This window comes from Loxodonta africana, chromosome 21 (genome assembly GCF_030014295.1).
Source record: "Loxodonta africana isolate mLoxAfr1 chromosome 21, mLoxAfr1.hap2, whole genome shotgun sequence".
NCBI classification, from domain to species: Eukaryota; Metazoa; Chordata; class Mammalia; order Proboscidea; family Elephantidae; genus Loxodonta; species Loxodonta africana.
Window position 1 is genome coordinate 22,152,561 of NC_087362.1, and position 26,130 is coordinate 22,178,690.

General features: G+C 40.6%; 1 protein-coding gene across 1 annotated transcript in view; it reads right to left on the reverse strand.

Moving 5' to 3' along the window:
* The window catches only part of TLL1 (tolloid like 1), a 253,243-nt gene extending 230,910 nt beyond the window's left edge, over positions 1–22,333 (reverse strand). The window contains exon 1 of the mRNA XM_064273593.1: positions 21,866–22,333. Within this exon, the coding sequence (XP_064129663.1) occupies positions 21,866–22,034 (169 nt within the window). The 5' untranslated portion in view covers positions 22,035–22,333. The remainder of the gene's footprint in view (positions 1–21,865) is intronic.
* Positions 22,334–26,130: the final 3,797 nt, after the last annotated feature.

Below are 26,130 nucleotides of genomic sequence, written 5' to 3' on the forward strand. Positions count from 1 at the left end.
GATTGAGGCCCAGGAAATCAAGGAATGTTCCCAAGGTTACACACAAATATGGCAGCAGAGCAAGCACTGGAATTTACATTTCTTCATTTCCAATCACGTTTACCCTTTTAACTACCATACCACTAACCAAAAACCCATTGCCACTGAGTTGATTCCAACTCATAGTGACCCTATAGGACAGAGTAGAACTGCTCCATAGGGTATCCAAAGAGTGGCTGGTGGATTCAAACTGCCCACCTTTTCGTTAGCAGCCGAGCTCTTAACCACTGTGCCGCCAGGGCTCCAACCATATAACTACCCAAGTAGAATTATTTAAATAAAGCAAAACTTACATTTACTTTTCAAAACCATTGTAGAGAGGTAGTGGAGCAAAATGGTAAAATGAGCAAATGCTTCATTTACACCCTGTTATGGACTGAATTCTGTCCCCCAAAAATGGGTGTCAAATTCACAAGTCTGTGGTTCCCCGTATTGTGTGATTGCCCACCATTCTGCCATCTGATGTGATTTTCCTATGTGTTGTAAATGCTATCTCTATGATGCTAATGAGGTACAATTAGAGGCAGTTATGTTAAACGAGGCAGGGCTCAATCTACAAGATCAGGTTGTGTTTTAAGTGAATCTCTTTATATACTTAAAAGAGAGACATTAGCAGAGAGACTTGGGGACCTCATACCACCAAGAAACAAGAGCCAGAAGAACAGCACAACCTTTGGACCCAGGTTCCCTGCACTGAGAAGCTCCTCAACTCAAGAAGGTTGATGACAAAGACCTTTCTCCAGGGCTGACAGAGACAGAAAGCCTTCCCCTGGGGATGGCACCCTGAATTAAGACTTCTAGCCTTCTAGACCATGAAAGAATAAATTTCTCTTTGTTAAAGCCATTCATTTGTGATATTTCTGTGATAGCAGCACTAGATAAGTAAGACACTCTGCCAGCAACTAACCCACTGAACAATGAATAAAAACAAGCAAAGCCTGAGATCTCAGAACTCCAAGAGCAGCTGAGGTGTTGGAGAGTCAAGGTGAGTCCAGAAGCAAGAGAAAGTACAAGAGGACATGGCACAGAAGCTGGGAGAACCTACCTACTCACATTGGAAGTGTTTGCTCATCACAGCAATTTTGGGATGGGACTGGGTAACATCTCAAACAGGGAACACAGAAAGGAAGCTAATCTGAGAAAGTTGTAGTCCAATTTTTTAAGGCACTGAAAATTGGCTGTGGGACTCCATGGGCTGTGCAACCACAAGAGGATGAAGGGAGACCACAGCACCACATGCTGTTGAATCTTGTTGAGGCCTGAGATGGATGGGCACTTGGACTGCAAGGAACTGCAAGGGCAGCAGAATGAAGGGAAAACTTCAGATGAGTGACACAAAGGGAAACAGCCCACAGTGGGACACCATGGGAGAGCCTGTGCAGGGGTGCCCACAAGGGAAAGACATAGATGGACCCCACCTTCACCAGAGGAAAGTCAAGCCCCACGACTTACATTAGCGTCTGTGACCAACTAAACCCTCCCCTTTCCATGCATGTATATTGAATTCCAGAGATCAAGCATCTAGAACTCCTCAATAAGCACTGAAAAAACCCTAAGGATAAGAGTGTTCTCTAGTGGTTTTCAGGAGAAGATACCAAGTCCACTGTCGCTGGGTTGATTCTGACTCATAGTGACCCTGTGGGGCTGAGTGGAGCTGCCAAGTGGTGTTCCCAGGGTTGTGAGTCTTTGCAGAGATAGACTGCTGCATATTTCTCCCTCAGAGTGGCTGGTGGTGTGTGGCCTGGCATTTTGGTTTGGGCCCACAAAAGCCAGAATACAAAATTTAACAAAATGGCCCAAGAGCAACAAAAAGTAGTTAAAATACACAAAATCACAAGTGAAGAAGGACCAATTAAAAACAAAACATAAATAAGAGAAAATTTCTCCTATGGAGGCCAGACTAATGCAAAGAATAGATAATTTTAAGTCTGTGGTGCCAAATGTGTTCAAAGAAAGAAAAAGCACACAGAAAACAAACTAGCAGATATCAGGAAACAAATGGAGGAACAAAATGACTTACCAGGAAATAGAAAACATCCAAAAAAAGAGAACTACTGGAACTGAAGAATAAAGCAAATTGAACTAGATAAAGCAAGAGAACACTCAACAATAGAGTTGAACAGACAGAAGACAGAATAAATGAGCTAGGAGAGAAAATAGCTGAATTTATCAAGTCAACAGAAACAGACGAAAAGAACAAAAAGCGAATAAACCCAAAAGGAAATGTGGGATTCAATTAAGAAATCTAACATTAGAATTGTTGGCATCCCGGAGCACCATGACAACAATAAAGGCATAATGAACAATTTTCCAAGAGCTAATCTTTTTTAATCAGAGAGAATTTCCCAGGCCTCAACAGAGAAACAAGTCTGCAAACGCAGAACTCCAATAGGAAAAGACACAAAAAGATCAACTTAGCACCATAAACCTAACAAAATTCTTGAAAACCAAAGACAAAGAAAAAATTCTGGAAGCAGCAAGAGAAAAATGCAATGTAACATACTGTCATGGATTCATTTATGTCCCCCCAAAAATGTGTGTTTCAATTTGGCTGGACCATGATTCCCAGTATTGTGTAATTGTCCTCCATTTTGTGATTGTAATTTTATGTTAAAAAAGATTAGGGTGGGATTGTAACACCCTTACTAAGGTCACGTCCCTGATCCAATATAAAGGGAGTTTCCCCGGAGTGTGGCCTGTACCACCTTTTATCTTACAAGAGATGAAAGGAAACTGAAGCAAGCAGAAAGTTGGGGACCTCATACCCCCAAGAAAGCAGTAACAGAAGCAGAGTACATCCTTTGGACATGGAGTCCCTGCATGGAGAAGTTCCTAGTCCAGGGGAAGGTTGAGGAGAAGGGCCTTCCTCCAGAGCCGACAAGGAGAGAAACCCTTCCCTGGAGTTGATGCCCTGAATTTGGACTTCTAGCCTACGAGACTGTGAGAAAATAAACTTCTCTTTGTTAAAGCCATCCACTTGTGGTATTTCTGTTATAGCAGCACTAGGTAACCAAGACATATAACAAAGTCTTTCATAAGAATCAGTGCAGATTTCGCCCCAGAAACTCTAGAGTCCAAAAGACAATGAAGCAACATACATAAAATACTGAACGAAAACCATTGCCAACCATGAATTCTTTACCTAGGAAAGCTGTCATTCAAACACAAGAGGAAAATCAAGACATTCCTAAACAAACAGAAGCTCTGGAAATTTTCCAGTACCAGACAAATTTTGCAAGTCTTACAATCAAGACAGTTCTCCAAATAGAAAGGCAAGAGTATTAAATAAATATTCACATCTATATTTGGGGAAATAAATAACTCAAGAGAGCACTAGATCTACAAAAAATGCAACAACACAGGCAATCATAAGGACCAAGTATATGATATTTTCAGGGAATAAACTCAATAATTAAATCCCACAAACGATATAAAATCAAGTCTGTAAGAAATAAACACAAAGTAAACTTGCCAAATATAAGTGGTGGCATAGTGGTTAAGAGCTACAGCTGCTAACCGAAAGGTCAGCAGTTCGAATCCACCAGGGCCCCACTGGAAACCCTATGGAGCAGTTCTACTCTGTCCTATAGGGTCACTGTAAGTCGGAATCGACTCAACAACGAGTAGTTTGTTGGGTTTTATTGATGTTAATGGAGACACACCAACAGAAACGGGAAAGGGAGGAGCATATCAGGAAGGGTTTATTGTATTAAAGTTGTATGTTAACTGTTGTTCATATGTTAAACATTGTTGCAATTGTAAGTTGTGTAATGGAATATATGTCGTAGCCACTAAGAAATCACCAAGAAAAAACATTCACAAGTAAAGAAGAAAGAAAACAAAAAGGCTCATCACAACAAAGCAGGCAAATACAAACAAAAACAGAAAAATCAGAGTAAAAAACAAGGAAGATACAAAACACTAAAAAAAAAAAGGCAAAATGAGTGAGGTAGACACTTTGTTTTCGGTAATAATCTTGACTGTAAATGGTCTAAATGCCTCATGCAAAAGGCAGAGAGTGGTAGAATGGATTAAAAAAAAAATAGGATCCATTCTTTTGCTGTCTACAAGAAAAATACCTTAGACAAAAGGACACAAACAGATTGAAAATAAAAGGAAGGAGAAAAATATTCCATGCAACCAGCAAACAAAAATAGAGCAGGGATGTTCATTCTGATATCAGATAAAATACACTTTAAATCAAAATCTATTATAAGAAATAAAGAAGAACATTACATAATATTAAAAGGGTTCATCCAAAAAGAAGACATAATGATTATAAATATAAACACACCTAACAGCAATGCAGCAAAATACATGAAACAAATACTGACTAATATAAAAGGAGAAATAGACAACTCCACAACAATAGTAGGAGACTTCAACACACCACTTTCAATTATAGACAGATCATCTAAAAAAAACCACTAAGGAACATTGAGAACTTAACTAAATCCATAAGCCAATTGGATCTAACAGACATATAGTACATTCTACCCAGCATCAGAAAAAAAATTCTTCTCCAGCGTACAAGGATCATTTTCCAGAATAGACCATGTGCTGATCATAGGCTAGGACACTAAACAAACTTTAACAAATTTAAAAAGACTGAAATCATGCAAAGAGTCTTCACTGACCATAGCAGGATGAAGCTAGAACTCAAGAGTAGGAAAAACAAGTAAATTCATGGAAACTAAATAATACACTACTAAAAAACTACTGGGTCAAAGAAGAAATCAAAAGTGAAATTTAAAATTTTCTAGAATCAAATGAAAATGAAAAAACAACATATCAAAGCCTTTGGGACACAGCAAAAGCATTACTCAGGGGAAAATTCATAGCAATAAATGCTTACATCAAAGAAGAAGAAAGATCTAAAATCATTAACTGAAATCAACAACTTGAACAAACGGAGAAGGAAGAGCAAAAGAAGTCAAAGATACCAGGAAAAAAAAAATGAAATAATAAAGACCAGAGTAGAAATAAATGAAATAGAAAAACAAAAAAATAGAAAGAATCAACAAACCAGAAGTTGGTTCTATGAAAGGATCAATAAAATAGAAAAATCACTGGATAGACTGACAAAAAAAAAAAAAGAGACAAGTAACCACATTTTGAAATCATATTGGTAACATTACAACTGATCCAACAGAGATAAAGAAGATAATAACTGATTATTATGAAAAGTTGTAGTCCGACAAATTTGCAAACCTAGATGAAATGAAAAAAATCCTGGAAACACACTATCTACCCAAACTAATACTAACAGAGGTAGAAAATTTAAACAGACCCACTACAACAAAAAAATTGAAGATGTCATCACAAATCTGCCCACAAAATAAGTGCAGGACACGACAGCTACACTGGAGGATTCTATCAAACCTCCAGAGAAGAGTTGACACCAATCCTATTCAATCTCTTCAAAAACATATAAGATGACAGAACACAACAGAACACTTTCTATGAAGCCAGCATAACTCTGATACCTAAACCAGGCAAAGGTATTATGAAAAAAAAAAAAAAAAAAAGATTACAGACCAATATCCCTTATGAATATAGGTGTAAAAATTTTCAACAAAATTCTAGCCAACAAACTTCAGCAATAGATCAAAAAAATCATATACCATGATCATGTGGGATTCACACCAGGATTACAAGGATGGTTCAACATTAGAAAACCAACCAATGTCATCCACCACAAAAATAAAACAAAAGAAAAGAACCAAATGATCACATCAACTGATGCAGAAAATGCATTTGATAAAATTCAGCATACTTTCCTGATAAATACTCTCAAAAAAATAGGAACAGAAGGGAAATTTCTCAACAAAATTAAGGGAATATATGCAAAACCAACAACCAATACTATACTCAATGGAGAAAGGTTGAGAGCCTTCCTTCTGAGAACAAGAAAAGACAATGATGCCCATTATCGCCACTCTTATTCAACATTGCACTGGCAGTCCTAGCCAGAGCAATAAGACAGGAAAGACAAATACAAGTTATCTAAATCAGAAAGAGAGAAGAAAAACTATCTCTGTCTGCAGATGACATGATCCCACCCATTGAAAATCCTAAATACTCCATAAGAAAGCTGCTGGAACTAATAAAAGAATTTAGCAATGTTGCAGGTAAAAGATCAACACACAAAAATCAGTTGGTTTCCTCTACGCTAACAAAGACTACTCCAAAAAAGAAATCAAGAAAACAGTATCATTTACAATAGCTCCCAAATTGATCAAATACCTAGGAAGTAACCTAACCAGAGACATAAAAAACTTATTCAATGAAAATTATAAAACATTAGTACAAGAGACCTACAAAAAAGGAAAGACATCCCATGCTCATGAATTGGAAGACTTTTACTGAATATGTCAATTCTACCTAAAGTGATCTCAGATACAATGCAATTCCAATACAAATCCCAAAGACATTCTTTACTGAAATGGAAAATCTATTGACCATCTTCATATGGAAATGAAAGAAACCCCGAATAGTCAAAGAATACTGGAAAAAAAAAAAGAACAAAGCAAGGGGCCTCACACTTCCCAATATAAAAACATACTATACAGCCACTGTAATCAAAATTGCTTGGTACTGGTTCAATGAGAGACACGTAGACCAGTGGAATAGAATTGGAACTCAGAATTAAACCCACCCATCTATGGTCAACTGATTTTCAACAAGATGTCAAAGTCCATCCAGTAGAACAGCATCAGTCTATTGAACAAATAGTGCTGGCAAAACTGGATACACACCTGTAGAAAAATAAAACAGGACCCGTGCCTCACACCATATACAAAAACTAACTCCAAATGGATCAAAGACCTAAATGTTAAGCCATAAAACTCCTGGAAGAAAACATAGGGAGAAAACTATGGAACCTAATCTTTTACAAAAACAGGATAACAAACATAACAACAAACGTATGAATAGAAGAAGAAAAAAATAGATAAATGGGTCCTTATAAAAATTAAAAACACATGCTGATCAAAAGACTTTATTAAAAGAGTAAATAGGCAACCTACATACTGGGAAAAATATCTTCAGAAACAACTTCTCCAATAAGGGTCTAATCTCTAAAATCTATAGAAAACTGCAACAACTCAACAACGAAAAAGACAAACAACCCAATCACAAAATGGGCAAAGGTCATGAACAGAAACCTTCACCAAAGAGGACATCCAAGTAGCCAACAAACACATGAAAAGGTGCTCATGATCATTAGCCATTTAGAGAGATACAAATCACGAATCAAAACTACAGTGAGACAACATCTTACCTCAGCTAAAATGGCACTGATTTAAAAAAAATATATATATATATAACAAATATTGGTGAAGATGTGGGGAGACTGGAACCCTTATCCATTTTTTGGTGGTACTATAAAATGCTACAACCACTATGGAAAACAGTATGGTGCTGTCTCAAAAAATTAGAAATTAAAATTATCATCCAGAGGAGCCCTGGTGGCACAGTGGTTAAGTGTTTGGCTACTAACCAAAAGGTCAGCAGTTTGAATTCATCAGCTGTTCCTTGGAAACCCTATAGGGCAGTTCTACTTTGCCCTACAGGATCCCTATGAGCTAGAATTGACACAACAGCAACGGGTTTGGTTTTGGTTTATCATCCAGCAATCCCACTCTTAGGTACATACCGTAGAAACCTAAAACCAATGACATGAACAGACATATGCGCACCCGTGTTCATTGCTGTTTTATGCACAATAGCAAATAAATGGAAACAACCGAAGTGCCCACTAAAGATGAATGGATAAGCAAATTGTGGTACATACAGAAAATGGAATATTACATAACCATAAAGAACAACTGTGAGTCCACAAAACATTGAGGCGTAATGAATTCCTTAATATGGCCTTTCTCGCCATGGCCTTGTAATTCCCACCCAGGTGAATGGGTGGAACTGTGTGATAGGGTAATTGTGGCCCACCAAGGGGAGTGGTCAGTTTTGCCATCCTGCTGGGCTTGAAATGAGCCACCCCAGTGGTGGTAAAGAGAAGATGCCACAACTACCAAGTAAGAGCCAGCACATCCTTTGGACCTGGGATCCCTGCACTGAGAAGCTCCTGGAACCAGAAGAGAGAGAGAACCGTAACACTAAGGGAGTGAGAAGTGGCAGCAGAAACCCGGCAGCAGAGTCTCAGCAGCAGATGTCATGGAGGGCTTCCTGGCCCATGGAAAGAAAAAGCTGAGTGCCTCTGGGCAGAGGCCGAGGGCCAGGGAGACGTGTGCCTGCGAGCACAGCTGGGAAGACACTATCCGGATAGAATAACTGTATCCTGAGTGTTCCTGAACCTGAACTGCAACCTGTTACTTCCTTAACAAACCCCATAACTATGAATATAGTCTGTGAGTTCCACGTGACCACTGCGATGAATTATTGAACCCAGCAGAAAAGTAGAGAATGCCATGGGAGGGATGGTTGGTGTCAGAACTGGTAAAGATTGCGGAGAGAGAAGCCATCTCTGGCCTCCGTCTTATGGGAGTCAGCTGTGCACTGTTGATCTTGGTTCTCCTTCCCCCTTGTGGGGTTGGAGGAGGTTCAGACACCACCCCCATGCCATTTTCACACAGATGAACCTCGAGGGCATAAAGCTAAGTGAAATAAGTCAAGCATATAAGGACAAATATTATATGATCCCTCTTTTATAAGAAGACAAGAATAGATGTAGAGAGGCCAGTGTTCATTTGGTGGTTATCAGGGAAAGGAGGGGGGAGGGGAAGTACTTTAGATCACAGAAACTTGTGATTTTAATTTCTTTTGGTGATGGGAAAAGTGGCACCAAATATGGTGTACTAAGCACTGCACAATCAAAGTAAAAACAAGTGTTTGAACACATATGGATGGATATAGGCATATTGGCATATGGCTAGGTACGGTACATATACAGGTGAGAATAGATAGACGTATTAAAAAAAACGAACCCGTTGCCTTCAAGTCAATTCCAACTCAGCTACCCTACAGGACAGAGGAGAACTGCCCCACAGAGTTTCCAAGGAGCAGCTGGTGGATTCAAACTGCCAACCTTTTGGTTAGCAGCCAAGTTCTTAATCACTGCAGTATCTGTGGGTACGTGCAAATTCAAATTTGTGGGTGCAGGCACGTATATTCACTGAAGACACAAATATGGATACTCCACACGCATAACCAGACACCTTCCAAGATTGATTTTCTGGGTTTGAAAGCTTAAGACCATAGTCTCCTAGGACACCTCAGTCAATTGATATAACATAGTTCACAAAAATCATGACCTGCGTCCTAGTGAAGTGAGTTGTGTCTGGGTCTTAAAAGCTTGCAAGCAGCCATCTAAGACACAACTACAGGTCTCTACATGCCAGGAGCAAAACAGTAGGAAGATAACCAAAAGCTCAGAGAAGAAACAAGTCTACACAAGCCACAACCTCATCTACCCTGAGACCAGAAGAACTCGTGGCTACCACCGCTGACAGTTCTGACCGAAGTCACGGTAGATGGTGCAGGATAGAATGGGAGAAAAATGTAGAGCAGAACTCAAATTCTTATAATAATTATAATAAACCAGACAAACTGTTTAACAGTAGAGAACAGAGGACTCCCTGAGATTATCGCCCTGAGACACTCTTCGAATCTAGAACCGAGCCTATCCCAAGATTACCCTTTAACAAAACAGAGATCACACAAAATAAAGGACGTTACCTGTAAGATCGGTACTCTACATAAAAACCATCAGTATGAGACCAAAAGATCAACAATTACTCAAAAGCAAAGATGAGAAGATAAGGGGGCAGGGACACTAGAGTACTGGAGGGGAACAAACAGAACACAGAGAGAATGTTGATACATTGTGATAAATGTAACTAATGTCACTGAACAATCTGTTCAGAAATTGTCAAACGGGAACCTAACTTGATGTGTAAACTTTCACCAAAAACTCAATAAAAAAATTTTTTTTAAATGTAGAGTTGCATAAGTAAAAAGAATAGACATCCATTTTTTTTATTGTTTTGTTTTTACTTCATCTGACCTGTAAACTCAAGGAAAGTGAACCATGTTCCTTTAAATGTATTTAATATAATCATATTAAGTGGAACCAGAAATTTACTCAATTAGACAATGTTAAAAATAAAAAGTTGACGTTTTAAAATTAAGATGTTTGAGAAAAAAATACATTGAAATCATGACTGCTAATACACATTACTTCCAAATAGTTGGGTAAATAACTATTGATTTCTTTCAACTGAGTCCCTGGGGGGGTGCAACAGGTTAAGGGCTCAACTACTAATCAAAAGTTTGGAGGTCTAAAAAAAGTCCTGACTTAACTACTTTCAATCCCCTTCCACTTCAAATAACAAAGTCTATAAAGTGGGAGAAGGACATCATGCTCGGTAAAGGACAGGGTCAGAGAAAAAGAGGAAGACCTTCTAAGAGATGGATTGACACAGTGGCTGCAACAATGGGCTCAAGCATAACAAAAATTGTGAGAATGGCACAGGACTGGGCGGTGTTTCGTTCTGTTTTGCATCGTGTTGCTATGAGTCAGAACCGACCGGACAGCACCTAACAACAAGAAGAACACAAAGTACCTAAATTTGTCACATTCCTACAAGGCTTATTCTTCACATATCTTGAGTAAAGAAAATTTCAGGAAGACTTTACTACAACAACACACATTCTGATTATTATAATCCATAAGAAAGCCCGTTTTCAAATGCTAAATTGAAATAACTTTAGCATACAACTGTGTGACTCATTTATAAAAAAAAAGTTTTTTGTTTTTTGTTTTTTTATCATTTATAGACCATTATTTAAATAGAAACTGTCATCTACCTGCAAATAGTACAATGACACTACACTGGATCAGGCACTGTATCTTACTCCATACTGCGATAACCCCCAAAATAACTCTATGGTTCATAGTAGATATTCAGTAAAAACCAAAAACCAAACCCACTGCCGTCGAGTTGATTCTGACTCATAGTGACCCTATAGGACAGAGTAGAACTGCCCCATAGAGTTTCCAAGGAGCACCTGGTGGATGTGAACTGCAGACTTTTCAATCAACGTTCAATAAATTAATGAACATTTGTAGCATAGAGCTATGTGCTTACACTTAGCTTTGTGTAAACATATTTTGCGAATGTGTAAGCTCTTCGAGTTAATACAGGTGGCGAGTAAAACGTGAGCCACAAATTACCGAAAGACTGTGGAGCGAAAATTCTATTCACATATTATTGTTGTGTGCAGTCGAATCAATTCCAACTCATAGTGATCCTATAGGACAGAGTGGAACTGCCCCATAAGGTCTAGGCTGTAATCTTTACAGGAACAGATCACCAGATCTTTTCTCCTGAGGTGCAGCTGGTGGGTTTGAACTGCCAACCTTTTGGTGAGTAGCCAAGCGCTACTCCAAGTCTCCACTTAAAAAAAAAAGCTCGTTGCCATCGAGTCGATTCCAACTCATATCAACCCTATAGGACAAAGTAGAGCTGCCCCATAGAGTTTCCAAGGAGCGCCTGGTGGATTTGAACTGCCAACCTTTTGGTCAGCAGCCATAGCACTTAACCACTTTGCCACCAGGGTTTCCAGGGGTCCATTAGTCCATGTGAATTAAAAATTACCGTTATACTGTTTTTTGCAGTATATTAGACATATGAGCAAAGAGTCAAGAATACAACACATAGAAAGTATGTATATTGGTTACTCTGATACCTCCCCCAAACAAAAAGTTCTCTTGGGGGGCTTTAATCTCTCAGGTCTCAAGGCTAACTGAACTTTAGATATGAAAGCATTATTATACATGGTAAGAAAAAAAAGACCTTTATGCCACATGTTTTTATAAAGATCATTTTCCCATAGACAAGTAGTTGTGATTTATAAAAAAAAAAGTTCACTACCTGTTATATATTAAATGCCACTATAAGTGAAAACAATGCAGTGTTTACTGTGTTCCTGACACAGTAATGTATAATTTACATTCATTTAATTCTTGTAATAATAGCATGAGGATCATAATATTATCTCCATTTAACAGATTAGAAGACAGAATCATAAGGGTTAAATAATTTGCCAAAAGTCACACATGGTTATTATGTGGTGGTCCAGGATTAGAATCCTTGTCAATTTCACTCCAAAGCCCAAGTTTTTAACAGATATACTATTCTGCCTCCCTAAAACCTCAAGAAACGATTTTTGAAGCCAGCATCAATTTTCAAAAATGTACCCATACTGAAAAAAATATTAAACACCATGGACAGTACATGAAGTGTAGAGTTGTGGATTCTAATTCTAGTTCTATCAGTGGGAGACAAAAGTCAATTGCCTTAAAACACTAATTTATGGCAGCTGTTCAATATAAAAATAAGATGTATTGTAGAATACCTGTTTACAGCACCTACAGTTTTGTGTATGAAGTTTCGTTTCCCCAAAGAGTTCCATAACATACCCTAGAGTTACTGGAGGTATAGTCTATAACCAATACCTTCTTCCTCAGTCACTAGCTCACCCAGCAAGCTGTTCACAAATCTTCTTCCACACAGAAACACAAGGCAACACCAGGCCTTGACTTAGGTCATCACTTTCATTACTCATTCCAGAGGGCAAATCCCGATTATTCCTACTCTGGTGATTGCCTGTCTGTCACCTTCCACTCAAGGTCCAGGTATATACTGTCTCTCCCAGTACTGAAATAAATAAACACACACACACACACACACACAAACTTCCCATTATTCTTAAGTTTGGAAACCCTGGTGGCATAGTGGTTAAGTGCTACAGCTGCTAACCAAGAGGTCAGCAGTTCGAATCCACCAGGCACTCCTTGGAAACTCTATGGGGCAGTTCTACTCTGTCCTATAGGGTCACTATGAGTCGGAATTGACTCGATGGCAGTGGGTGGTGGTGTGTGTTCTCAGGTTTACAAAAGAAGTCGAGAAAGGGAAGCCTGTTTTACAAGATTTTGTGCTTATCCACTTGACAGAGGACAAGTACACGCAGCAGCTCTTTTGCCTAGAAAACATGGTAATTTTCTAAAAGTAATATGTTGTCTTCAAAGAAATTGTAAAATAGTAAATATTTCAAATGTGGGAAGGTGGGCTGAAATTTCAAGTGGTTTATTTGGACCCTGTTATCCCTAAAAGTTTTTAGGTATTTGACCTTTTGGCTTTCAGGCAAGTTGGGATTGAAAAAGATGAAGTTATAAGAACCTTCACACAACATATTTGTTTTCTCAAAGGCATTCACACATCATTTACATACATAATGTACACTGTAAACTACTTCCCTGAATCGCCTGCATTTGAAAGAAGGTTCTTCACACTCTTTATGGGCTCATAATTACAAATTCAATGAATACTCAGCAAATCTAAAGTGTGAAACAACTTAACATGTACCAAGCAAAACGCCAGGACTATGCCAGGAACTGAACATAAATGACTGAATGAATGCTACTCAAATTCTGTTCAATTCCTGCCTTAACCAACATGAAAAGCCTACTGTCACAATTTAGGTACTTGGATCAGACAGCAGCAGTATCCCCTGTGTGCTATCCATCACTAAAATATTTCCCTAATCTTTGTAAAATTAGTCATATGCATTTTCATACATTTCATACGTAATTGGGGTATTTCATCTGTAACTCTCCACACTTAGAGAATACTCTCTTCAAAGGGAGTAGACTGTGCACTATATTCCATTCAACTAAAAAGTATTGGCCTTACTCTGACAATACCTTATATAATTTATAAAATGCATGAATGTTAAAGACAAGATGTTTTCTCACTAAAGATAATCACAAGGGATGAATGCCCATGGCACAAACTCCATCACTCAAAAAAGAAGGCTTCTGGAATACGGAAACTTGGGTTCACGTTCTCACCACTTGCCATCGGTGATAACAGCCAATCTACTTAACCTTCCCGAGTCTCGATTTCCTCATGTGCCCAAAAGGGGTAATAATAATGTTCCTTGATGGGGTTATGTCGAAGACAGGAGACTCTATTTCAGCTTTCGGAGTCGACTCAACAGCAGTGGGTTTGGTTTTTTGGGGGTATGTTATTATGGCATGAGTCATGAAGATAATTCTAGACATGTGAGGTACATGGGTCCAAGAACTGATTCTCTTGAAAGTTCTCCATTCTATAGAACACTGTGAATTATGCACAATATTCTTCCCTGGGGTACATTCAAGGTTTTTACTTCCATGCAAGGAGGCATACTGAACTGTCTTAAAGCACAGCAATAACCTGAGTACAAAACACAAAATATAAATACTCAACTACTAAGGATTTTTGGTCAGAAAAGACCAGGGCAGAGGAATGCAGTCGCATCTCTGCAGGACAGTCAGTCAACTCAGCTGATGCTACAGTGATTTCCAAAGCTGCACAAGAACCCGACATCATCCCAATAAACACTTCAAATCCAGTCCCGGCCAAAGAAGAGAACTCAGAAGACAGTGATATTGGCAACCTGGCCAGGAGCCATCAGAAGTGTCCCTAAGGTACACTCCTCATACGCTGACATTGGTCGTGGGTAAGAAATGAATGTAGGGAGAAATTATTCCACCCTCTTCCCACGCCACCTCTCCTGATCGTGCAAATTAAGTGTCATCAATAGGAAGTTCCACAACGCAGAAAATTTCAAATCGTGACAATAAATTATACAGTTTTTGTCCCCATCCAGCAATAACTCCCCCGATATGTCACATGGCACGATGTGTTAGAATCTGTGGCAATATCATTTTTAATCACTGAACTGAATGTTTTGAGGAGCATACTATCACAAAAGATTAGATTTTGTTTCAGGAAAAATAATATACCTGGAAGTAATTCTGACTTACTTAATGCATGCTTTTGATTCTTTAGAATTATTATCACTTGAAGAAGTTACACTGCTTTAAAAAAAAAAAAAAGGCAAAAGCAAATGTTATATTTTATCTTAAACTATAAATGTAAATTGCAGGAGAAGCACTGAGTAAGACAAACACTTCCTTGGTCCACTTTCTGGATTTCAATTAACACCTAATTTACAATACTTCTTAATACAAATATATATATAGTTCAGCTCTTTAGAACAGCTTGACAGGATTAGTGCACATTTGTAAGGAGCTGACAAAACCAGCATTCCATTAGCCAGCCCACAATGTCTCAAAATCTAATGGTCAATATCCCATTTTCAGAGCTGACAATGGCAAGAACTAAATAAATAAGGGATTTCCTCCTCCTGCTTTCCGGGGGGAAAAAAAAAAACACGCATTCTATGTAATTCACTCCACAACGTTGAGGCTGTATTTTTTTTTCCCTCCCCAAGTGTTCCTATTCAATAGATAACTAAAGGACATAAACCACTAAAGCCATATTGCTAAATCATTCCACTGCATGAAGGTTGCTGAGAGGGTTCTCCACTCCTTAATTTAGGGAGGGTAAGTCCACGATTGATTCCAGATCTTGGAATATGAAAGAACTCAAAGAGGCCACAAAATTCTCCCAGTAGATGAAATCCTACATCCCCAGGAATCTTGCCAGCCACCTGAGCCCTGGCCCAGCCCCAGTCCAGCTCTGAAGTTCAGATGCTACAGGGGGTGTTCCTATGGTTCAGGGGGACAGCAAACCCCCACCTCCCAGCATCCCCAGACACCAGATGGTCCCAGCAGGTTGTACATTGATTGCCTCATTCTAAGTGGATTACTTGCATGTCTTTTCTAAGCATTCTTAGAAAAGTTTAGGGAGAGTCTCAGCTTTAAATGTTTTAAGAAGGTGAATCTAAGGTACTATTAAAAACAATAGGTCATATTCTAAAATGAAAAAAAAAATAGCAATGGTAAATCATCAAACCTTGGCACTACCCACCTGAGTTCTAGATGAATTTATGGGCTAACCTCTTTGATTGAGAAACCTAAGGGAATATTATGACTAAAACTTATAAGCAGGTTTGCAAAGAATATTGTGGTAACTTCAGGCAAGCAAGTTTCAATTTCACATCAGGGAAAGTTGCTGTGATGTAGAAAGTTAGAACTCATACATATACATTGCGGGAAGACAACATGGTTTCTGTAGAAGAAACTATACATGTCATATATTAGGCTTTCATAGAAAAGTAAATCATCATGAAAGCAAGAAAAATAATTGTGAAAATACATATTAACTTTGTCAACAAGCCTTCGATAAGCTTTTACACATTTTTAACTGACTCACATTGGACAAACACAAACTTTTTTTTTTTTTTTTACATTGGACAAACACTAACTAGCTAAGAGCAGTTATACCAGCTCGATTTTGAATTTGCAAAAGGCACTACCCTCTTCACAGAAAAACGTGGGAAGGTCTCATGTGGCTGCATGTTAAAAAGTGGAGGGGGCACCTTTCAAGCTGACTTAGTCTAATGGAATATATTTGAAAAAATAACCCATCCTATTCATACCTACAGGAAACCCTGGTGGCATAGTGGTTAAGAGCTACGGCTGCTAACCAAGAGGTCAGTAGTTCAAATCCACCAGGCGCTCCTTGGAAACTCTATGGGGCAGTTCTACACTGTCCTGTAGGGTCGCTATGAGTCGGAATCGACTCAACAGCAGTGGGTTTATTCATACCTACAACAGTCACTGCCATTTGTCATCCAAAAAAAGACACAGGCCCTCAAGAAAGGGCTGAATAATCACTGCTGGCAAATAATGAACAGAACTCAAGTCTTCCAATTATAATGCCTTATCCACCCATCTTGCAAAAACGTACTTTCTTTACTTCTGAGTTGGCACCAGAGGTAGACAGACATAAAAGTTCAAGAAGATCTGAAGAATGAAAACTAAAACAGAAGAGACTAGTTAGAAGAAATGGTTCTATGAAATGTATTTTTTAAATGGGAGCTTGATACTCTAGAAGGGGACCAACCAAGAAATATATGTTTCGATATTTACAATTATGATGGACTGAAGTAGACATGGGGTTGAACATCAAATTCTAAGAAACTAAACCTAGGAGTCTGCCAGTGTAGCTAGAATATACAGCACTGAGAACAAAAATAATGACACAGTCTGACCTAGGAATGACAAACTTATGAAAATTATCCCAAGAGTTAATACGCTGGGGTACACTAAGACTTGGGTTATGAAGCCAAAGAGAAAGAAGAACACCGTAAGATGCCAAAGGCCTACTTCTATGTAAACAGGCTTGCATATGCTACCCTAAAGGCAAATTTAACCTTGCAAGTCACTGACCTTTAATCATATTTGGATTTTTTCCAGGGAACAGAGTAACTTAGGAGATTCAAGGTAGAGAGTTCTTTTTCAGGACGTTCACACATGTCCTCAGAGGATAAGGACACCCTTCTGAACAAACATTTTACTCTATCAGTCTTATAAGCTCTACCTGTGGTTCAAAATACTAATTACTTCCATCTCCTTTATTAGATCTTTTATTTTCAATTGCCTGAGCTTTCTTGATATCTCCTTAAAGGCAAAAAAAGAAGGTGGGAGGGAGGGAGGGAGGGAGGAAGGGAGGAAGGGAGGAAGGGAGGGAGGGAGGGAGGGAGGGAGGAAGGGAGGGAGAGAGGGAGGGAGGAAGGAAGGAAGGGAGGGAGGGAGGGAGGGAGGGAGGGAGGGAGGGAGGAAGGAAGGAAGGAAGGGTGTTAATATACACGTAACTTCATGTATCAGGGCTCCGGTTTTCCAGGTAATCTCTAAATGAATCTGCTAGAAGATTAATTTGTACACAGAATATCCCCAGGCTCTTCACAGATATTAATACTCAGAATAAAAAGCACTGATATAATACGACAGTGAAACAGGACGCCTCAGTCTCTGTTTTGGTTTGAGTTCCTGAAGCATTAGCTTCCAAATGTCCCTTGGGCCCGTTCTGATCTAGAGAGTCAAAGAAATCGGATTGCATATTCAGGGGACCATGTACTTTGCTGGAGAAAACAGCCATCCAATCCTTTGAATTACCTGCACCTTTGTGTGTATCTATTTTGTGTGTGTGTGTGTATCTATTTATAGAGAGAGCTTAATTACCTATATTCTATCCTGACAGAGTTGGCTATAAATCTATCGGAAGCTGTGCTGGGTTAACTTGCCTACTTTCAATTGTACCAAAAATGTCTTACTAAATCAAAAAGGCCTGAGAATGGATTATATGAACACAAAGCTTCCTTTCTGTCCTACAGTTCCATAGGTTTGAAATCAGACTCCTGATAGATATACAAATTTTATTCTGTTTTGCAAATATACCAAGGATGGCACAATTTTTCACAAATTGAGACTGTCTCCTTGGGATCGCATGCATTTGATCTTGCTCAGAATAGGAGCTCGTAGATGGGGGCGGAAGATCAGTATAATAGTGTGTAGATACTGAGAGGATACTGAGAACATACAAGATACCTAACAGTGGTAATCCATCCCTGTGACATGAAAAACCAGTTATGACCTCTGTTCTCAAGAACTTTATGTTCTGATTGGGTTTGGAGAAGATGAAATTATGTTCTTGGTCATTTCACCCATACCAGATAAGAAAGTCACTGTATCTCCATTAGCCTGGATTCTAGGTAAATCTGGACTCATTTCTTATTCTTTGCATTTCAAGGAAGGCCTCTATAGGCTAGCTAAGAATGCAGTGTAATATTAAATACAGCTAGGAGCCCTGATGGTGCAGTGTTTAAGAACTCAGCTGCTAATCAAAAGGTCAGCAGTTTGAATCCAACAGCCACTCCCTGGAAACCCTAAGGGGTGGTTCTGCTCTGTCCTGCAGGGTTGCTATGAGTTGGAATCAACTCGACAGCAACAGGTTTGGTTTAGGTTTTGGTTTTAGACTTTGCCAACAAGGAGACTTCGCATTAAATCGTGGGTAATCCTAACAAAGGCATTTAACTTAACCAAGCATCAGTTTTCCTATCTGTGAAGTGGGAGGATTAACAAATTCTACCATATCAGGCTATTGTGAACATCAGCTGAAATAATTATTCAAAAGTGTTTTGAAGCCATAAAGCTATGATAGCTATTGTGATAACAAGCCATCATGTAGTTTGAGGAACACTGGAACCCCTGCAGTGAAGTTCAGAAAGGGTATTTTATTTCATGGACTATGCCCTCAACTCTACTCTTTAGGAAGGGCAGATCAAAAGTGTCCCAAGTACCTGGACAGCACCCTATCTCCTGCTTTTGCATGACTATCATAGATGTGTCCTCAGTGACCTTTTTTGACTTTTGGCTGTGATTTCAACATACCACCTAATTTTTTTTCATTGTTTGTTTTTTACAGTGACAGAAGGGGGGCACTAAGGTTTTGCCAAACTTTAGCCAAGACGGTAAATGAAAGACTTTAATTTCATGAAATTAAAGATGCAGGGTAGGACAGAGTAGAACTGCCCCACAGAGTTTCCGAGTAGTGGCTGGTGGATTCGAACTGCCATCCTTTTGGTTAGCAGCCATAGCTCTTAACCACTGCACTACCAGGGCTCCAAAAGGCAGGGTGGATAATTTTAAACAGTGATCTCAGATGGTGCACATACTCTTCAGCCTCCCAATTGAGCCATTCTTATTTCTCTCTCCCCAGACACATATATGCACACACAAACACAGGCACTCAGGCGTGCACAAGTATCTCTTCCACTTAAAGATGGAGACAGGTAAGATTAGAGTACTAATATATTCAAAGTTGCTGTTGTTTTAACTTCAACAGCTATGTTAAAAAATAAACCAATATCAAATGCAGGGGGAGGGTAATAAATGTATTAAATTTATTTTCTTGTCCTGGATGTTTACATGTTGAGGAACACAAACGCTTGTACTTGAGGTGTGTTTCAATAAACACATTTCAGATACTTAAGTTTTAAAATGTGAAACATTCTTAAAGAAATGTGTTCACAAAATGTTCTGCTGGGCGGCAACTTGGACAATTTCAAAAACAAGATAAGCCTAAAAAAAAAATAAACTTCTAAGAATGTATTAACTATTCTTTGGACACTTTTTAAAAATAATCTATTCATATTAGAAGTTAGCACTTTTTACAAGCAGAAACTTTTAATTTGTATAGAAAACTGTATGTTTTGTTTTTCCGAAATTGGACCAATGTATACATACGCCCTGATTTTTCATGCTGATAGCTGGTTGAATCTTTCACACAACAGAGCATCAAAAGAGACAATCTGACAATATGACAATCTGAAAATAACATATTTCACTTCTACCTTACCATAAACAAGAAAGCACAATTTTCACTGATTTGTAAACATTTTTCAAAACAATTAGTTTTTCAGCAAAAAGCCTGTTTAGAGAGTTGTACAGCATATGAATTCTGGTTGGCCAGGACTAGTCACCCAGTATAGCAGAACAGTGTTTCTGTCCTCCAAACCGTCGGGGAAGACCCAAGAAAACTTTCGGTGGGAAAAAGATTGTCACAAGTGACAGGAAAAGCAAAGTGAATCACATTAGAATTTTGATTTCCAGACTGACAAGCTTCTGCTAACCTCCTCTCAGTTTTGAATAAGCAGCTGAGAAAGAATGTACCACGTAACAGCTGATAACAGGAACACAACGCACATACCCTCCTTGTCAGAACAGTGTGTCATCAATGGTAAAAATAAAGGGAATTTCCAGCATTTCATTTGCGTAGTCTCGACGGCAGCGGGTTTGGTTTGGTTTGGTTTTCTCCTTCCTTCAGGCCCAAGAAAGGCTGAATAAGTTTACTTAGGTACGGAAGGAAAGAAATCCGCGGACAAACCGGCCAATTACGCACAGGTCTTGGAGACTGATAGATACATTGGCTACGCTGCCCACTCCCTTCCTCTATGCCTCAGCCCTTCGCTTACGAACAGCTCTACTAAATGTGTCCCTAAAACCTCTGTAATAACCTTTCATCTGAGTCCACAGCGAGCTTAGGTCACCTCAACCACAGCCCAGCAGAGCAGAGAGCCAGGCGCTCCCGAAACCACGCCTGGAGCCTCGGCCGGCGACGGACGCCCCAGGGCGCTGCCCTCACGTGGTTCCCAGCCACAGCACTTTCGGCTCGGACCTGCAGCTGCGGGAGGGAAGCGCCGCCCCGCCTGGGAGGAGAGACCAGCAGCCGGCAGGACGCGAAGAGGGACGGGAAGGGCCCGGGGTGCTGAGGGACCGAGGGAGGGGCTGGGCTTCAGGTAGTGCCGGTCCAACTGCAATTCCGGGGGTGTTCACGGGAAGGAAGACAAGTTTGAATGGGGTAGGAACTTGGAAGGATTTTTGCTTGTTTCCTTTCTAGGTTTATTTTAAATAGGCAAATGCATCCGATTACCCTCTAGTGTGAGAGCTTCCAAGGTTGTCACAGTCCCCTTCCAGTGTGGAACCCACACGTGAAGTTCCTTGGCAGGAAAGGGAGCAAAGTTGTCCTGAGGTAGCAAAGTCATCAACACCCACCTTTTGGCAAACCCTGCCCAATCCTCCTCAGCCGAGTGCCGGGGAACCGCACTCGGGAGCCAAGGGGAGGTGTCGTCCCTCCAGACGCGTAAAGCCTGCTGAATGGTGGTATTTAAGCCTAGGGCAGCCAGCTGTGTTTATGACTTCTTTCGCTTTGTTGGGAGAGGGGGAGGGGAGCTAGAAGTCTACGGCGTTCTTCCAAAACTGGGGAGACTGGAGTTTGGCATTCAATCCCACTAGCTCGGAACTCCAGTCTACTCGAGCGGCGACAGCAGCCACTTGGGCATGGGGAGAGGCAGAAGGAAGGAGGGAGAGCCGGGGATGAGAAGGAGGGGGGAGGAGGGGCTGTCGAGGAAGGGAAGGAAACAGGTGAGCTCCCACCGCCACCCATCGGAAATCCAGCGCCGCGATCCCCGGCGCGCCACCGCCACCGTCCCAACCTGGAGAGGCACTTACCGGCTTTACACGGGTCCTTGTAATCTATTGTCTCTGTTTTATCCTCTTCATTCCCATCAAAAGTGTAATCATAATCGAGGCCAACGCAGACCCACAGTTCCCCATAGAAAACAATCCCCGAGGCCACCAGCCACACGAGCATCCTCGGGGAAAGCGTTCCCAACCCCATCCTCCTCCCCCGGAAAAAAAGGAGGGGACAGGACCCAGAGGTGAGACGTCCGCTGTCCGCGTTGCTGTGCGGGGCGAGAGGAGCTGGCCCTCCTCTCCCACAGGAGGCTCCTGGACTGGACCGGGGCTTTCAGGTGTCCGGAGACATGCGGATGCCGTCGGGACAGAAAAGAGGGCAGGAACTGCCTGTTAGCCTCAGTTGCGGGGAGAAGTTGGCAAGGGGCCCGCGGGTGGGCGGAGGGCAGGTGAGGAGCTCGGTGCCCGGGGGCGGGGAGGGGCGGCTGCGGACAAACTCCGCTCCGGCGGCGCGGGCGCTCGCAGGCTGCCGGGGACTCCTTCTGGCGGCCCAACTTCCCGCGGCCGCGGCTCGGCCAGCGGCGCCCGCGGGCTCAGCAGCCGCCCGAGCTCGAGCTCCCGCGCCGCGCCCCCGCCGCTGCCAGGACCCGGCGGCCAAGCACGAGCCGCCGCCGCCGCCGCCTGCGCCCGCCGCCGCCGCTCGGGGAAGATGAATCCGGTCTGCACATCAGCACATCTGAACTGAAAGGGGAGACCGAGGAAGGGGGTGGGGGGCAGTCATTTCTGCGCCAGGAGACCTTAAAAGGCTGCAAGCCGAGCAACTGACTGCAAGGAGAGCAAAAGTGTGAGGATTTGGGGATGCACTGTGTGCCTTTCCCCCTCCCCAGGCTGTCTTTTACCCTCTTCCTAACTTGAAAAAAAAAAAAAAAAAATCTTCGCAGCATCTAACCCAATCACTAGCATCCTGCTTACTTATTCATACAATCAGGGTCAGGATCCGGGCCGCAGCCTCCTCTCTGACTTCTTTTGATAGCCTTATACAAACAAACAGGAGCGCGCTGACAATTCAGTTACATTTTACCAAAGATAAAAATGAATATATTATGCATCTGCGTTCGCGAACAGCAATTAATAGATGATGTACGTGTCAGCTGAGAGTGCCTGACCGGGGGTGGTTCGAGGGATCGTGATAACTTTGCCGCAAATCTCGATTTCCCCTCCCCCCAAATAAACAGCGAGTGTCTGTTTCTTTCCTTTGCCGCTGTTTAACCTTAGTGCCGCCCTGAGAAGAGGAAAAGTGCCTGAGCCTCCGCGATTTAAGTAAGGAAATGGGCTACTTTAAAAGTCCCCTGAGCAACAAAGTTTTGCGAAAAACTAAGATCCTCAGAGCTGCAATTAAAAAACAAAAAAACCCGAAATCAAGTTACAGATTGCAGCAGCAGGAAACGCTAAGACCTTGCTGATGGGCTGGCGCTCTGGCTCACGTGGGCGCAGGAAGGGAAGTTGGAAGGAATACTCGGGAAGCAAATTTTCTGTGACAGTTCTGGCGCCCAAGCCCAGAGTTGCTCAGTATCATTCGACTTCAGTTGTTTTACTCCTTCGGAGGTGCGTGCGTAAAACCTGGCAGCATAATCAGCGAGGTGAACCACATGTCGAGGAGCAGACTCAAGACAAACACAGGTTGTGGGATGTTGGGGAGGGGGAAAAAAAAGCAAAGGAAATCTCTGCAAAACCCCTGTTGTGAGCAATTCCGAGAGGTTTCCCCACATCTGCAAGTAGTTTCCAAAGTAGGTGAGACTACTTCTCCTCCCCCAAGCGTTCAAGGGACTGGCAATTGGGAGCTTTCCCTTCTCCAAGTAAATCTTTAACTGTCACTTAAGCAGGGACTTGTAAAAAATATCTTCCATTGCCTTTACATCTTTGTTTGACATTTAAATGTTCCCCTTTTCCAAGTTACCATCAACACAGAGTAGTTTTGTCTAGAAGGAAGTATGGAAGCAGAGAGGAAACCAGTGGAATAAACACCCTGCTCGCACACACACATAAACCTTTGTCAGGTAGAGCCAATCTTTGGTTACGGGATTTGACTAGATTTTATGATGTTTGTTAAAGAAAAGTGAGAGGCTAATCTTGAAAAAGTACCAACTATCTCCAACATAAACGAAACGTAAAAGGATGGGAGGACTGGGTAGAAGTGAACCCTTTCAGTGTTCCTCACAAAACCCGCCCCCTGCAGTGACAGAACCTCCTTTCTGCAGACCTCAGAATTTAACCCCAGAAACAGAGAGCAAGCAGACAGCAGAGTTGAAAAGAACGTGTTCAATAAGCAAGTAGAGGCGTTTGGTTTTGAAATCTCTTGCTGAGTCATTCTCAAATTCTTTTACCCATCCAAAAAAAAAAAGAAACAAAACTTTGCATAATTAATAATGGTGTTGTTCTAGTCCAGAACTAAACAAGAATGTATCCTGCTTAACCTGTCTGAAAGCCCAGAAGAATTTCCTTAGAGGATCTCTGCTCCTGAGCTGTTCAAGCTGTCCCCGATCCCCACACCCTTGTTTAAAGTGTCCCTTGTTAATCTAAATGCCTGCAAACATCTCTGTAGACAATTTTATCATATAAAAGTTTTCAAGAGTTTGTACTTGAAGTTTGTCTAAAGATCACTTACTTTGCAGGGATCATATATTTCACTCATTTGTCCTGAGAAAAATAGTACCATATATGGACATCTGCTTCATTATATAATGATATTTAGTTTTCCTAACAGAATCTGTCGTTGCTTAGTTTACTAATTTTATTAAGGTGTAGAAAGTTATATTAACTTAGTATAAATGCAAATAAAAAATAGAAATATTTCTTTATAGCTAAAATACTTACAAAGAATACTTATTTACATTACAGTATCCTAGGCCTCTCCCCGTGATTTATTTTTAAATATTATTTGAAAATAGTCACAAAATCTAGCAAAGTTTATAATAAAATACCTACCTTTGAACGTGATTTACTTCTATGTTGCTGTAATTGCAAACTAAAAAGAGATATTGCCTTGTCCATGAAAAACAAAAATCATAAATTTGCAAGAAAATGCTTGTGAGAAGGGAGTTGTGTTCTGTCATGGTGTAGCCACAGAATCTCTTCAGGAAGATTAAGAGACAGAGAAAAGAGAAGGAGATTGACTCCTTCAGCAATGCATGGACTGATGTTCCCCGGCCCCTAGCTGGCCACTGTCCCTGACCAGCATCTCCACCTGCGGCAGAACCTCTTTCGATCTCCACAATCTTAGGCACCAAGGCTACCATCCAAGATGGCAGGAGGAAGAAGCACATTGTACACCAATTGGCACCTCCTGATTGCTATCACAGTAATTAAACTCGCCTTGCAAATAATGTCAGTTGGAAATGTCTATTTCCCAATCTGGAATCCCTGGGTGGTACAAACAGTAAACAGGGCTTAACTGCTAACTGATAAGTTGGACGGTCTAGTCTATCCATAGGTGCCTCCTCAGAAGAAAGGCCTGGAGATCAATTTCCGAAAAATAAGCCACTGAAAACCCTGTAGAGCGCAGGTCCACTGTGACACGCATGAGGTAGCCATGAGTTGGAATCAACTGGCTGGTAACTGGTAGGGTGGTGATGGTGGTATTTTCTAATGTAATTTGTGAAAAGCTAGATTTGATTTTTTTAGTATATAAAACCAAATAATACGTGAACACGTTTCCCTTATGTCCTTGTAAAAATAATAATAATCTAGAAATATATGGAATCTCCCTTTTATTCTTTCCCTTACGTCTCACCACTTCCCCTGAGACAACTTTAATTTGTTAAGACATAAGTATGTATATAGATTAACTAATATGAAGTTGTCTTATCTGTAGATCAAAAACAGAAATATATTGGCAATTTCATTTGGTTCGGCCTATTATTTCAAAGTCTTTTTTAAAAAAAATCCTCCTTAGTATTAATGATATTGTCCTTCTGAACTAGCCTATATGCATCTCAGTCAAATACTTTAAAATGCAAACATTCTTCTCTGAGCCTTAACGGATTCTCTCACATTTACTTTACTTCTTTAATCTTACGTCCTATATTATTTTTATATCACATGATTTTATATATCACCTTTGCAGGAGACTCCCAACTTTTTGTAATTAGGATGACGTTACATTCAATGAAAATCTGTCCTTATTACTGTTTCCTAAGTAACAAACACAGTGTCGGAGACAGAATGAAAAAAAGTGGGCAAACAGTAATGTTTGCGTCACAACAAAGGTGTTAATAAAGAGAGGTTTTGTTTTTGTTAAGAAA